At 40.9% G+C, this 14467-nt stretch overlaps 2 protein-coding genes across 3 annotated transcripts in view; both read right to left on the bottom strand.

Annotated features, from left to right (window-relative positions):
* Positions 1 to 5418, bottom strand: part of mgat4a (alpha-1,3-mannosyl-glycoprotein 4-beta-N-acetylglucosaminyltransferase A) — a 28195-nt gene extending 22777 nt beyond the window's left edge. For both annotated transcript variants that reach the window (XM_026144075.2, XM_026144076.2), the window contains exon 1: positions 4440 to 5418. In XM_026144075.2, the coding sequence (XP_025999860.1) occupies positions 4440 to 4533 (94 nt within the window). In that variant the 5' untranslated portion in view covers positions 4534 to 5418. The remainder of the gene's footprint in view (positions 1 to 4439) is intronic.
* An 859-nt stretch (positions 5419 to 6277) lies between these two features.
* creg2 (cellular repressor of E1A-stimulated genes 2) lies at positions 6278 to 9748 on the bottom strand. Its single transcript, XM_026145835.2, has 4 exons — positions 8897 to 9748; positions 7929 to 8098; positions 6995 to 7108; positions 6278 to 6671 (listed from the first exon to the last, which is right to left on the bottom strand). The coding sequence occupies exons 1-4, from the start codon at positions 9311 to 9313 to the stop codon at positions 6530 to 6532; spliced, it is 843 nt and encodes a 280-aa protein (XP_026001620.1). The 5' UTR covers positions 9314 to 9748; the 3' UTR covers positions 6278 to 6529.
* Between the last annotated feature and the right edge of the window lie 4719 nt (positions 9749 to 14467).

Genomic DNA, 14467 nt, shown 5'->3' on the forward strand with positions numbered 1-14467 from the left:
TTAAAACTGCATTAAACTATATAAACACCCTAAATGTAAAGTTTTTGAATACAAAGGCCCCTTGATTTGACTATGCCTGAAGGAAAAAAAATACTAAATGGAAAAAAATGTTTAAAGCAACATGTGGGGGCAATCACAATGATGGTATCATATCTAAGGTTCATGACAAACAAGGTTGTTATTAATGTGTGTGAACTTTGCTGTGGATGGAAAGGAAATGATATATATTTGCAAAGCCCTACCCATTTATGATAACAAACGACAATGACATGCTCATTGTGAGGAAATACACAGAAATGTGGATACGCATTTCTTCTTTGACACAAAAAGAGAGGACCTCACCATACTGTTTGAGCAACTCAAAGCTCACCTATATTATTCGTCTTTATCTAGCTTGTTCTTGTTGTTTTGATCTACTTGAGATATAACCAAAGAGATAGTAGAGAGCAGCTTCTCACTAGGGAAAGAAGGAGACTGACAGAGAAGTACACATTCTGGAGAGTCATTCACCGTAGAGTGTTTGGACAGCTGACTGGCACAGTGCTCATTCACAGCAGTCAAGTGACCAGCAACAGAACAGGCTATCAGAAGCAAAGGTTAATGCAAAACAAAAAGAGGGAAAAAAAACAACTGATAGGTAATCTTTCTACTCCAATAAAGAAATTGCTCTTTGAGCTACAAATATTTATCTATACAACCCAGTCCACTGAAAAACACTTACCGGTACTTAAAGAGGTTTTGAACATTTACATTTTTAAAATTATTCACTGCCTGAGTTCATGTTCAACACTAGAAGTGCTCACATTGGCCAGAGTTAAGAGTAAAAGCCATTTATTCCCACAGTAAGAAATAATATGATATAAAAAATATGATTAAAAACAGAAAAGCAATCTGTGCTAAAGCATCACGTGTTAAGATAAGAAAAAGCACAGAGACCATGAGCCAGTGAAACACAAGATAAAATACCTAAAGACACGTGTAAAAGCCACACACTAATCAGGAGAATTAATACTATGAAATGCACTATAGGAACAGATCTGATAAATATTATACAGCCTGAGTGATTAGATCACTTTCTAAAAATAAAAAATCTAAGTGTACATGTAAGTGCTATATAGCTTTTAATTACAATTTATTTTTATTAATTCTAACTAAATAGCTTTTATCTGTCCCACTCCCACAGTTTGGTGTTTTTAACAATAGATAGAACACGAGAGACAGATGCACACAAACAACAAAGTCACGGCTAATTTTCTTTAAAATATGCATTTTTTCCCCCCTATTTCAGGATCATGTTATTGCGCTGTAGCTTAGCATATGCAGACATAAACAAAACTTCAACACAAAGACGGCATTTAGGAAAGGAATGCTCCAAATAATAAAAGCACAATCACATTAAAGGCCAATTTGCCAACAAAGCATAAAGAAGAGCTTGTTTCATATACAAAACTGCAAGCAAACACACAAACCCCAGGCCACCACGGCACAAATAAAGCTTAAAAACCAACATCCGTTTACATGCACGTCTATTAGCTGGCAATCTTGTTTTTCCCAGCCTTTGTTGGCACATTCCTGGCATCTTCCTGCAACCATAGATGAGTGGACTTGTGTGAATTGTATTTGACACTGTGCATGAGAGGTCTTGCACATACACACTCGTGCTCGTGCATGTGACAAACAAAAACAGGGAGCCACTCAGAAGAAGAAGAAAAAAAAGCACAGAGGTCAAATGCTCCACAGGGATCCTTTAAGCTCTAGCATGTTGAGATCTTTCAGCTCAAAGCATTTTTCTTTAAATAGCAGCATTACTGCATCCGTCTGTGTAGCCCTCGTCTACAAAGATGTTTTCACACTAAGAAAGTCACAAGCGCTGTAATAAAACTGACAACAGCGGAGTTCAGGTCAGTTTCAGGATCCTTGTTTTGAGCATAGAGCTTTAACTGCCGCTGCGAAGGCCGAGCTGAATACAATAAAATGGTAAATGGCCTGTATTTATATAGCGCTTTACTAGTCCCTAAGGACCCCAAAGCGCTTTACATATCCAGTCATCCACCCATTCACACACACTGGTGATGGTAAGCTACATTGTAGCCACAGCCACCCTGGGGCGCACTGACAGAGGCGAGGCTGCCGGACACTGGCGCCACCGGGCCCTCTGACCACCACCAGTAGGCAACGGGTGAAGTGTCTCGCCCAAGGACACAACGACCAAGACTGTCCAAGCCAGGGCTCGAACCGGCAACCTTCCGATTACAAGGCGAACTCCCAACTCTTGAGCCACGATGGCCCTTAAGTTAATGGTTTGTGTTTTAAGTGTCACCAGTTCTTCTCCTTCTAGGACAAGATCAAATCTATGTTATAATAACTCCATACTGAGCAATGTTTGGATTTCATTACCACAAGACTCTAGGAAAAACAGAACTATCAGCTCAACTTGCCAGACAGGTCACATTTTCATATCTGTATTTTTCTGTTTCATTACAGACGTTGACTGTATATTAAGACTTTAATGTGTGAAACAGGAACAATCACCGGAAATAACTTTGCTGAGCTTTTTTTTCTTGTTCTAATTGTATGTCTACAATTAGGGAGTGATTTTATTGTGAGTAACACAAAAGTCAAATTCCTTGCAGGTATTTACAAGCTTCACAAATAAAGCCCAGTGTGAACACTTAGTTGTGGCAATAACAGTATAAAAAATGTCAGATTTGAGTGTTGCTGCAAGGAAGCTACAAATTCTAAAGCACACCTGGCTCGCAACCAAATACTCAATTACCACAATTTCAGTGTTACAATTGAAGACTATTGGCAGCAATCACAGATTTACCAGGTTCAAAATAGTTATTTGGGATTTTAATTATTTATATAGCACCAAATCACAGCAACGGTCATCTCAAATCGCTTTTCATTGTACAGTAAAAATCCTGGAATAACAAATAAAAAGTGAAACTCCAACAATCAGACAAACACCTAAATGTACGCAGTTGGTGATAATGGGAAGGGAAAATGTCATTTTAACTAAAACTATTTTTAACTATCTAAAATAAATCTGTGTATTTTTCTGTTATTTTAGCCAATTGAGAAGCAAAAAATTTATTTTAAGTTTGAACAAATTAAACCGCCCACCCCAGGCTACATTTATTTACAGTCAACCTTTGTCTTCCTGAGTTACGCCGTTGTATAATGTCCAGATACGTATTCATACAGGGTATGATTATGTCAAATTGAAGGTGACCTTTTGGGATAAAAAGTTGTGACTTCATTATTTTATTCTGTCAGAGCACAAATATTCAATCACTTCATCCATGCATACAAGACTATTTCTGCCAAGTTTGAGGAAATATCCTCACAGAGCAGCTGAGTTATTGTGTTCACAGGGATGAGATGTGGAGATGGTTTGTGGACAAGTGTGAAGTCAAATTTAAAATAACAAATTGTCTCATACACTTGCTACTGGATAACCATGGTTGGACACATGCACTGTATTTTTAATGGCAACCTTAATGGTTTATAATTTGTACAGGTGAGCACATCATCTACATTGTGAGCCACAATTAAACAGTACATGTTAAGGATTTATATAAAGACCAGGAGCCAGTATTATAATTTTGTTGGCTTGTGACAACTGTCAAATTGAACAGACTGACCTGCCATAGCTTTATCCCATACAGACTTACTAACTGTATCAACAGGTGCAACATTTATGGTGGCATCATCTCATAACCTCTACCCCCCCCATACGCCCACTTTCATATAATCACCAGTCTGAGCCTGCTCCATTTAAAAGAAAACATTTCATCAAGCTGATACGATCTGCAGTAATCACAACCTGAATCCCTGGTTTGAAATTTATATACGGGCTGCAATTATTTACACCCTGCTGGTAACAAGACCAAGGCCCATATTCCTGCCCACACCACACTGGAAAGTAAGCACTCAGCCATAAGCTGTGTACTGTAACACAGCCACACTTGTGTAATAAGCTCAGGCACAGATGCCTGACATGTAATGCTCAGATGAGAGTCATTAAAAGACGTGTATGCAGAAACCTAATGTTAGTGAATGGCGTAATTATCTAGAGGTTTTGCCTGGCAGGGGCAAACTAGATTATCCCTAAGTTAGTGAGGATGGCTGGAAACAGCACTTTGGGTATGATTAACTGGGACAGGAGATGGGGCACAATAAAGCTTAAAACAAAAGAACTCCATCCATTTATTATAGCAATAACACGGGTTATTACGCATTACCACGTTGAAACCAGTTCCACGGGATGGGTGACTTCACCTGCTGTGTCTTAAGACATGCTGCTTGCTGGTCATGCTTCAGCTTTCTGCCTGCCAGCTTGTTAACCAGGCCTCGTCTAGAGACCGTCGATCCTTCTGACATTTTTTTATACGGGGTGGGGGGGATAACCGAGATGACATAAATGTCCAACTTACCTTTGCCATTCTGCCACGCTGTATACCAAGAGAGACTAAGGAAAGACGTGAAGAAGATAAGTGCAGTGGCCACAGTTCCATTTCTGAGCCTCATCTCATTTCAGCGATGCCTCTCCTCGGCTGAGTGTCGGGGACCCCGGAGCTGCCACTGCCTCCCTCCCTCCGTCTCTCTCTCTCTCTGGCTTCAGGATGTGGAGACGGGCGTAGGCACGGGCATAGGGTGCTTCAACCCGTAAAAACGCTCCGCTTAACGGGGAGGGTGAACACCGACTTCTCCGCACGGAAACAAGGGCGCTGCTGTAGCCCTGTCGGAGCGTCTTCTCTTTTCGTTGTTCGCGGGACTAAAAAAACATACGTGCTAACCTAGCCTATCGGTTATCAGTCGGCTGCTTTGTTTGTGAGACAATATAGCTTACATTGTGGGTTTAAAAAGAACGAACTAGTTGCCAATACAATCCATAGTGTTTTCAAAGCCAGCCGTTAAGCTACAAGTTACAAGTAGATGTCATCTCAACAGTGTGACTACTGATCGTCCGGGATAGGCTGGTGGGTCGCTGACGGTGTCCTAAAGGCTACGCCTCGAATCACGTTGATTTCGCTTTAACGGAGAGCAGGGTTAAAACATACACAAATAAACACGGTAGAGTGCGGCTAACTCACTGAGCCTCTTCCACAAAACAACCAAGTTTTAACCGTCACTGCTAGTCGACCCGCATACTGCGACAGAACGTCTGTTAGCTACTTAGCTGACGAGCTAACACGAAGTTGAAACCACCCGGGTAAACTAAAGCCAAGCGGACAGGGGGCTCATTCTGCGCTGACTGTCGCGGAGGAGTTCTACGGCACACCTCAATTAACACAACCCCTAAAATTAACCAAGCGCAAATGATTTTTTTTACATGTTATATAAATAAACCGGTCTACCTTGGGTGCTTTTTTAGGGAAATTAACGTGCCCCATACGGTAGTATATGCAAACTGGGCTTCCGGTAAGAACCTTCAAAATAAAGCACTCACTCGACTCACTGTTTTGGTCGACAACAGTGGTGCAACTCACGACGGGACGAGCATGCAGTCATTCCAGGCGTTTGAAAGGACTGGTATTTTCATATCTTTGTTTAAAGCTATCATTGCTGCACCTGGAAAAAAAAATCTGTTAAATTCTCACTCCAACTTTAACACAATCATTTTTAAGTTTCAAACCCCCCACTGTAGATGAAACCTAAAAAATAAAATAAACCAGCATTATTGACGTGGGAATTGTTGTGAAATTACTAGAAAACTCTATAATGTCAAACTTGTGCTTTTTCCACCAACCGGCTATTTTTTCCCCCCAACACGCATTAAGTGCACCATCTAGTGCCCAAAACTTTAGCTTGTATTTGTATGCAACCTCAGCTGGCACCCTCTCAACGCAGAACATAATGCAAGCAAATAATAAGACTTAAACTACAAGAAGCATATTCATATTCGAATATGAAATTTAAAAGGGTTTAACTGTGCAAAAAGTAGCTGCCCAATGTTTTTTGAAACAAGTTGCTGTCAAATTCAAAATGAGTTGGTTTTTTTCATGCAGCAGTAAAATATCTCAATTTAAACATTAGATTTGTTTTCTATGTTCTGTTGTTAATAACACAATCACCATATTTGTTTAAAAATGAAAATGACAGGTTTAGGAGTGTGAATCAGTTAATACTAACAATAGACAACAAATGTATATTTACTTTAAATAATATGCACAATATTAATTTTATTTCTTTAAAGAAAACGCATCTTAGTGTGAACCCAAGATGCAATCAACAAACAATCTATGTTTCATACAAACTGCATTCACAGATGTGAGGAGTTTAAGTCATTTATTGACTATAAATACATTCACGCATCAAACACAAGTAACTGATCTTGTGTGACAAACAAAGATATGAAAGAAGAGAAAATGTAGGCATGAAGAACAACCCCTGCCTTACAGATGAATTGAAACAGGATTTTAAACAAGATGTAAAACATTCTTTGCACATTCTGCTTTGTGAATTTGCGAACACCTTACTGGAGTGATATCTGTGGGGCAGATAGCATTTGTGAGGGATATTCTCAGAAAGGAGTAGCTTTAAAGTAGTCCTCCAGCGGAATGAGCGTTGTACCCCCGACCCAGTCTTGCAGCCAGATCTGAATCAACTCCAGCTTCATGAAGAACCACTTGTGTCCCACTGGCCACTTTGCCATAACAGGATGCCTTTGAAACATTGTGCAAAATATCAGGATACATGTCACGCATGCCAAATGGTGTTTCCCTAAGGAAAATACATCTTCTACATCAGGGGTGCCCAATCCCGGTCCTCGAGAGCTACCGTCCTGCAGCTTTTAGATGCATCCTTGTTCCCACACACCTGAATCACATGAATGGCTTGTTATCAGGCCTTTGCCAAACATGATGGCATGCTGAAGAGATCAAACCATTTGATTCAGCTGTGTCGGAGTAGGGATGCATCTAAAAGCTGCAGGATAGTAGCTCTCGAGGACCGGGATTGGGCACCCCTGTTCTACATGCTCTGTTACCTTGAGAATACTGCCTCCTTCGCAAACGCAAGCTCCTCCGGGGCCACCTCGATCATCTTGCCCGTGAGCGTGAGTCGAGCACATCTGGGATCCTCTGGATCGTACACCATTTGCCTTAAAAAGAACACACACACACACACACACACACACACACACACACACACACACACACACAGGAGAGCATTCAACATTGCAAGACACACAGCTGTATGTAGTGTTTCAGAAAGCTACAGCAGTGATTTAGCTGAGGTTAGACCAAACAAGCAAACTGTCCCAAAATCCCCAAGATTACTGTGTCAACTAGTTTGTGGAAACTGTTTGAAGCTCAAAACATCTTCTTTCAGCAGCTCTCTTTAAGGGTTGCCACTCTATACCTCTCCATCCTCCTCTGCATGTCCTGCTTCACTACATCCATGATCTTTCTCTTGAAGTAATTAGGGCATATTTTTAAGAGAGCTTCTTTCATATCTAAAACTGTTATTTCACTTTGTGTTTTATTAAATGAGCAATAATGTCAATTTTATTTCTACAGCACATTTAAAAGCGACAAGGTTGACCAACATGCTTTACAAATGCAAACGAGACAAAAACTGCGATCAATAAAATAAATACAATAAAATAACTCATAAAAAAAAACAAATACAATAAAATGTGACTAAAAACAAACTGACAGAAGCAACAACACAAGAATACCTAATGAGACTCAAAGTTAACTGAAATTAACAGCCAAGGTAAAAATGTGAGCTTTAATATGGGACTTTAAAGACTGCATAGACTGTGCAGTACGATTATCAAGTGCCAGTCTAGAGGCTGTGAGTGAAAAAAGGCCAATCCCCTCTGTGTCTAAATCAACACCTAAGAGCATCTGGCTAGAGAATCTCAATAATCAGATAGATGGGTGTTTTTCCCCCCCACAGAACAACATTTAGATTACCTGCAGAATTCCCCCTCAGCCTCTGAGAAGGTGAGAGAAGCATAGGGGTTGCTTTTCAGGTCTGCCACAGTGTTGTCCATTGGAGTCACATAAAAATAGATGACTCCAGTGCTGTTGTCCAGTGGTCCATCACTCACTGAGAAGATGTTTCCAAAAGGAAGACCTTTGATCTGTACACACACACATAAAAAAATGTGCTATATTTTTACAGTATATAGAAACTTATATTTTTATGCATTTATAAAGACATAGGTTTTAAGCAACACAGATCCTTTGTGCTTGTTTTAAGTAAGTAAATTTTAGCGCATAAAACCAATAAAATTACACTAAAATGAAATAAACGTGATCCTAAAAAATGTAATGAAGTTTTTACATGAAATATCCCAATGACAACCAATCAGTTCCAGAAATCAGCAGTTTCCAAAAGCTTAACAGAACAGCTATGCCTTCAGCTTTGATATTTGAGATCACTCGGAAGAGTTTTTAGTGCAACAGCAAATTCATGAGCTCCATTTTAAAATAACAAACAGATGGAGCTCGTTTGTTGAGATGGGAGAAGCTCGAGAAGGACACCCATCCATGCAGAGCTTCACCCATTAGACTGAAGCTATTTCTCAGTTAAATTCACATTACATACGCAGGGTGTATCCCAAGGGCACTTCGGGCTGATCTCAGTTCTGGTCTTGCGTAAGGAGATTTTTTTAAGGCTATTTTCAGTACTTGTCACTCGGTGTGATTTCCTGCATATGCGTTTGATTTTCACTGGTGAATTTTCTTCAAATCTTCATCAGTGTATTTAAAAAGCTGATCGTGTTTCGTGTAAAATCAAAGGGTCCACGCACAAAGGTAGAGGGGTATCTTTTTCATAATATGGTGAGAACATGGGCGTGTTCCTCAGCTTGTCCCATTACGCTTAAATGCGCAAAGAAATCCTGAACCGGGACCACTATCCCCTCTGTGTGCGTTACCTTTTCTTGAGTGGAAATGGTGGCCAGGTACCCCCAGTCACTGTAATGAGATATGTATCTGGCAGTCTTTGCTGTGTCTTGGTGCGGGGGAGGAGTGCTGCTGGCGGACTTCTTCACCTTCTCTAACCGATATGAAAACAGGCGAGAGGAAAGCTGTGCGGCACTGTCGCCCTCGGGCTTGACCAGTTCTCCGGGGCTCTCCACGCTGTCTCCGAGGACGTTGGAGGACGGATACGCCTGCTTCCACAGGCCCGCACTGTCCACCAGCAGCGCCGGGGCGACCTCCTCCGACAAGTCTCCGTCCTCCACCACATCGTTGGAGGACACCACCCAGGACACGGAGCTCCTGAGGGTGTAGCTCTCACACAGACACAGGATGTTGGCAAACAGCGCCAAAGGAAAGTAAGAAGGCCTCATATTACTGAGCTGGGAGAATGGCCGTCCTCCTCCACTCTCTCTCTATCTCGTGTTTACAAACTCACGTGTGTGCTTTCATAACACGGGGATACTTTGCCACAGAGAGCAATTTCCACAGCGACCCCTGCTGATTCACCATAAGGCAATTTTACAATCAACGCTCAGCAGAAGGGACTGCAGAGAAGACGCTCCGTGTGCTAAATAACCGAGTAACTACTGCATACTATATGTTTGTGTTTAACTGTAGTGATATCACTCATGTGTGGCCTGTCATTCCCACAGAGACTGTGTAAAAGTCATATAAGGATCATGCAGCACAACCTTTATTTATACAGTATCTTATAAGGACACATAGCAAAAAAAATATGATTAAAAGCAATAATAATGACAATTTGTTAGTAAAAGAAGACAATAAACTGTTTATAATAATAATAATAATAATATGTAGATGGTGTTTTTGTTCTTCTCACAACAAATGACAAATATTATAAGATTTGCCATAAGCTTGTTATTTCCTGTTCCTGCTGTGCATCCATTATTGTATATGAGTCACTTTTTCCACCAAAGTATAAGCAGCTGGCTAAAAAATAAAAGGCTTAAGTAGTACATTCATTGGTCCCAATACTTATAGTCAAACTCAATAGCTCATACATTAAACAGTTTCTGCCCTACAGATCCATGTTTACTGGTATGTGTTCAACACCTTTTGTCATTTTTTTTGAAGGTTGTCATGGTGAAAGAAGTAAAAAATCAAGCTGCTGTCCTGCAGAATATATGTCGGCTCAAATATGGTTGATTTTTAGAATCAGTGTTATTTACTCTGTAACTAATAGTTCTAATAAGCTGGAAGCAATTTAAAATCCCTAGTCTGATGATGGGGATATTTCCCTAACTGTTCCAGGTGTCTCCTGTCCATAGCGTCCAAGATTGTTCATTTTGGTCTAGAAGCTGTTGAGGTGTTACTGAGTCAAACTGAACATTGTGATCTGTTTATGTCAAGGTGAACGAGCGGACAATTCTTCTATTCTTCCTCCTTTCTTATAACAAATGCAAAGCTACAGTGGGGCAAAAAAGTATTTAGTCAGCCACCGATTGTGCAAGTTCCCCCACCTAAAATGATGACAGAGGTCAGTAATTTGCACCAGAGGTACACTTCAACTGTGAGAGACAGAATGTGAAAAAAAAAATCCATGAATCCACATGGTAGGATTTGTAAAGAATTTATTCGTAAATCAGGGTGGAAAATAAGTATTTGGTCAATAACAAAAATACAACTCAATACTTTGTAACATAACCTTTGTTGGCAATAACAGAGGTCAAACGTTTACTATAGGTCTTTACCAGGTTTGCACACACAGTAGCTGGTATTTTGGCCCATTCCTCCATGCAGATCTTCTCGAGAGCAGTGATGTTTTGGGGCTGTCGCCGAGCAACACGGACTTTCAACTCCCGCCACAGATTTTCTATGGGGTTGAGGTCTGGAGACTGGCTAGGCCACTCCAGGACTTTCAAATGCTTCTTACGGAGCCACTCCTTTGTTGCCCGGGCGGTGTGTTTTGGATCATTGTCATGTTGGAAGACCCAGCCTCGTTTCATCTTCAAAGTTCTCACTGATGGAAGGAGGTTTTGGCTCAAAATCTCACGATACATGGCCCCATTCATTCTGTCCTTAACACGGATCAGTCGTCCTGTCCCCTTGGCAGAAAAACAGCCCCATAGCATGATGTTTCCACCCCCATGCTTCACAGTAGGTATGGTGTTCTTGGGATGCAACTCAGTATTCTTCTTCCTCCAAACACGACGAGTTGAGTTTATACCAAAAAGTTCTACTTTGGTTTCATCTGACCACATGACATTCTCCCAATCCTCTGCTGTATCATCCATGTGCTCTCTGGCAAACTTCGGACGGGCCTGGACATGCACTGGCTTCAGCAGCGGAACACGTCTGGCACTGCGGGATTTGATTCCCTGCCGTTGTAGTGTGTTACTGATGGTGACCTGTGTTACTTTGGTCCCAGCTCTCTGCAGGTCATTCACCAGGTCCCCCCGTGTGGTTCTGGGATCTTTGCTCACCGTTCTCATGATCATTTTGACCCCACGGGATGAGATCTTGCGTGGAGCCCCAGATCGAGGGAGATTATCAGTGGTCTTGTATGTCTTCCATTTTCTGATGATTGCTCCCACAGTTGATTTTTTCACACCAAGCTGCTTGCCTATTGTAGATTCACTCTTCCCAGTCTGGTGCAGGTCTAGAATACTTTTCCTGGTGTCCTTCGAAAGCTCTTTGGTCTTGGCCATGGCAGAGTTTGGAGTCTGACTGTTTGAGGTAGTGATGGCCCGCTTGAAGCTCCGGTGCGTGTGTCAAAAAAATCAGCACACTGCTTCAGAAGCACTGTGTCGAAGCTTGCTTCGTTTGGCCAGAGTCATGTGATCAGTGACGTCCGAAGCTTCATTTAGAACCTAACTGCTTCGGTAGAAAAACTTTCACTTGACTCTTTACATGTAATGTTGTAAAATATATATTTTATTGTTTAATTAATCTGAAAATGTTAGTCTGCCAAATGTGCAGCGATTGAATTTATTTATTCTCTTTAGCTAATAGTTGGTGGGGCCCAGTTAGACTGTATAACTGCATCTCTACCAGTTTCTGTGCGCTCCAGCCTCCTCTGGGCCATGTGAAGGGATTTTCCTTAAGGCAGGAGAAATTATCGCCACGAAAAGGAACAGGTTCGGCCATCGCACAGTGGAACAAATTCTCTTCTTAAATAAAAATGAAAAAGGGCTACTTTAAATGCATCATGTTTTTCATTTGCAAGTTCATAAGCAATTTCCATTTCACAATCAATTCTACCCCCAGGTCAAAAATATGTCTGGGAAAATTTCCCTAATATAATATTATTTATATATATACCCGTCTAGCGGTTAATTGCATAAGTGCATGGAGGCAGGACCTCACAGCAGAAGCATACTCCATAATGTGTTGTACATTATCATATGTAACGTGGTATTTTTCAATTATTGTATTTACCAACATCAAGAAGTCTCAAGCAAAGAAAGACCACACAATGGTGCATGTTTAAACAAGGAGAGTTTACTGGTCAAAATTATTTATTAAACAAATAAACCTTTTTTTTTTTAACCACCAAAAAAAAAAAAAAAAAAAAAATACACGTTCAAAGCAACACAACGGCGGCCCAATATCAGATAGAATTCCACTCTGTACAGCGGGCAATCTTAATGAAGCAGTTGGTTTTATTTTGTGGATTCAAGCGGTTCTTCATATTTTTGGCCACCAGATGTCACCAGAGAGGACTGTATTTCTCAACTGTTCTCAATCAAAACTGAAGCCTGTGGTGGAAGAAGTTCTCAGATCATTCATATTACAACAATGTAAAAATATTCCAGAGGCATCTGGCTGCAGTTATTATTTATGTTATAGTGTAATTTAAGTTGGTCTTAACATAAATACAACATTTTAATCTTAACATAATAAATTGAGGAAAACATGACCTAGCCTATATTGACTTGCGCCCACAGAAAACCTACACAGGGGCTCCAAAACCACACAAACCCCTGGGCTGTGTGTGGGCACACCCATTTGTGGTCTGCGAGGGACAACTTGGCTTTGCCCTGCCCATAAAACCCATCCACACCTGGCCACTGTGGGCATGCATAGGCAGGTTTGCTGAAAATATGACAGAGAGAAGTGGCTTTCAGCTCTCTGTAGTTGTACTTGTCTAACCAAATGTAACTGAAGATACTGAGGTTTGTACAAAGAAATGTAGCATAGTAGGAATTGAATTCAAACTTTTTTCCAACTTAATTTTCCACAGAATCATCTACTGTACATGCGTGCATAAATGGTACACACTACAATAAATGAATGAAATAAAATATGCCTTATTATTACTGTCCTAGAGCAGCCAAAACATTAAATACATGCTAAAACAAATGGACATAATGTGTAGACTCTCAGCTTTGATTTGAGGGTATGTCATTATCTATTAAACAACTAAATGGCCTGGAGTTGATTTGAGGTGTGGTGCTTGCATTTGGAAGATTTTGTGAAAAATGTGGTTAAAGGAGTTCTTTATGCAGGTGAAACAAGCCATCCTTAAGATGGGAAAACAGAAATTCATTGGACAAATGAAAGCAAGATCAACCTCTACCAGAATGATGGCAAGAAAAAAGCATGCATGGAACAGCTCATGATCCAAGGCATACCAAAACATCTGTAAAACATGGCAGAGGCAGTGTGATGGCCTGGGCATGCATGGCTGCCACTGGCACTGAGACACTAGTATTTATGATGATGTGGCACAGGACAGAACCAGCCAGATGAATTCTGAGGTTTTTAAATGCAGTCAAATTGACTGGATGCCATTTCATAATACAGACTGACAATGACCCAAAACATACAGCCAAAGCAACCCAGGAGTTTATTAAAGTGGAATATTCTTGAATGGCCAGACCAGTCACCTGATCTTAACCCAATTGAATATGCATTTCACTTGTTGAAGACAAAACTAGTTCTTCACACTTTTATGCAATCTTTTTGTTCAACCCACTTAAGGTCTTTTCTACTGTCCTTGGAAACTTTACATGTTGCCACTGCTGACGTTTAAAGTCAAACCCACTAACCTGGGGTCCCAAGATGTTGTCTGCCTCCTCTGGTGGCAAGCTGCACTTCTGATTGTTGCTGATTGTGTCCATCCCTGTATGAGCAGTTTACCCATCTTCTAATGGCTGCTTTTGTTTTAGATCATCTCAGACAGTGAGCTCATTGTACTTAAATGGCCTTAATCCAGTAGAGCACCGTTGTCATCAGGTGGAACACGAGCAGCAACTGTGTGATCTTGTCATGTTAATATGGACCAAAATCTCTGAGAAATATTTCCAGCACCTTTTTGACTCTATGTCGCAAAGATTTAAGGCAGTTCTGAAGGCAAAAGTGGTAATATACCAATCAAAATAAACCTTCCCTCATCCCTCATCAAGGCCTGGATGGAGGCAGATGAGCTACTTGTAGCATTTACTACCAGGAGCAGCCAGAAAATGGTGGTAGATCCTTTCACTGGAGGTCTGAATATTCCATTTATACTGCTGTGTATCTTGTACTTGTAGGCAGCAGTGCTCCGGGGTATCACCACTCAG

Source organism: Astatotilapia calliptera, chromosome 16 (assembly GCF_964374335.1).
Source record: "Astatotilapia calliptera chromosome 16, fAstCal68.1, whole genome shotgun sequence".
NCBI classification, from domain to species: domain Eukaryota; kingdom Metazoa; phylum Chordata; class Actinopteri; order Cichliformes; family Cichlidae; genus Astatotilapia; species Astatotilapia calliptera.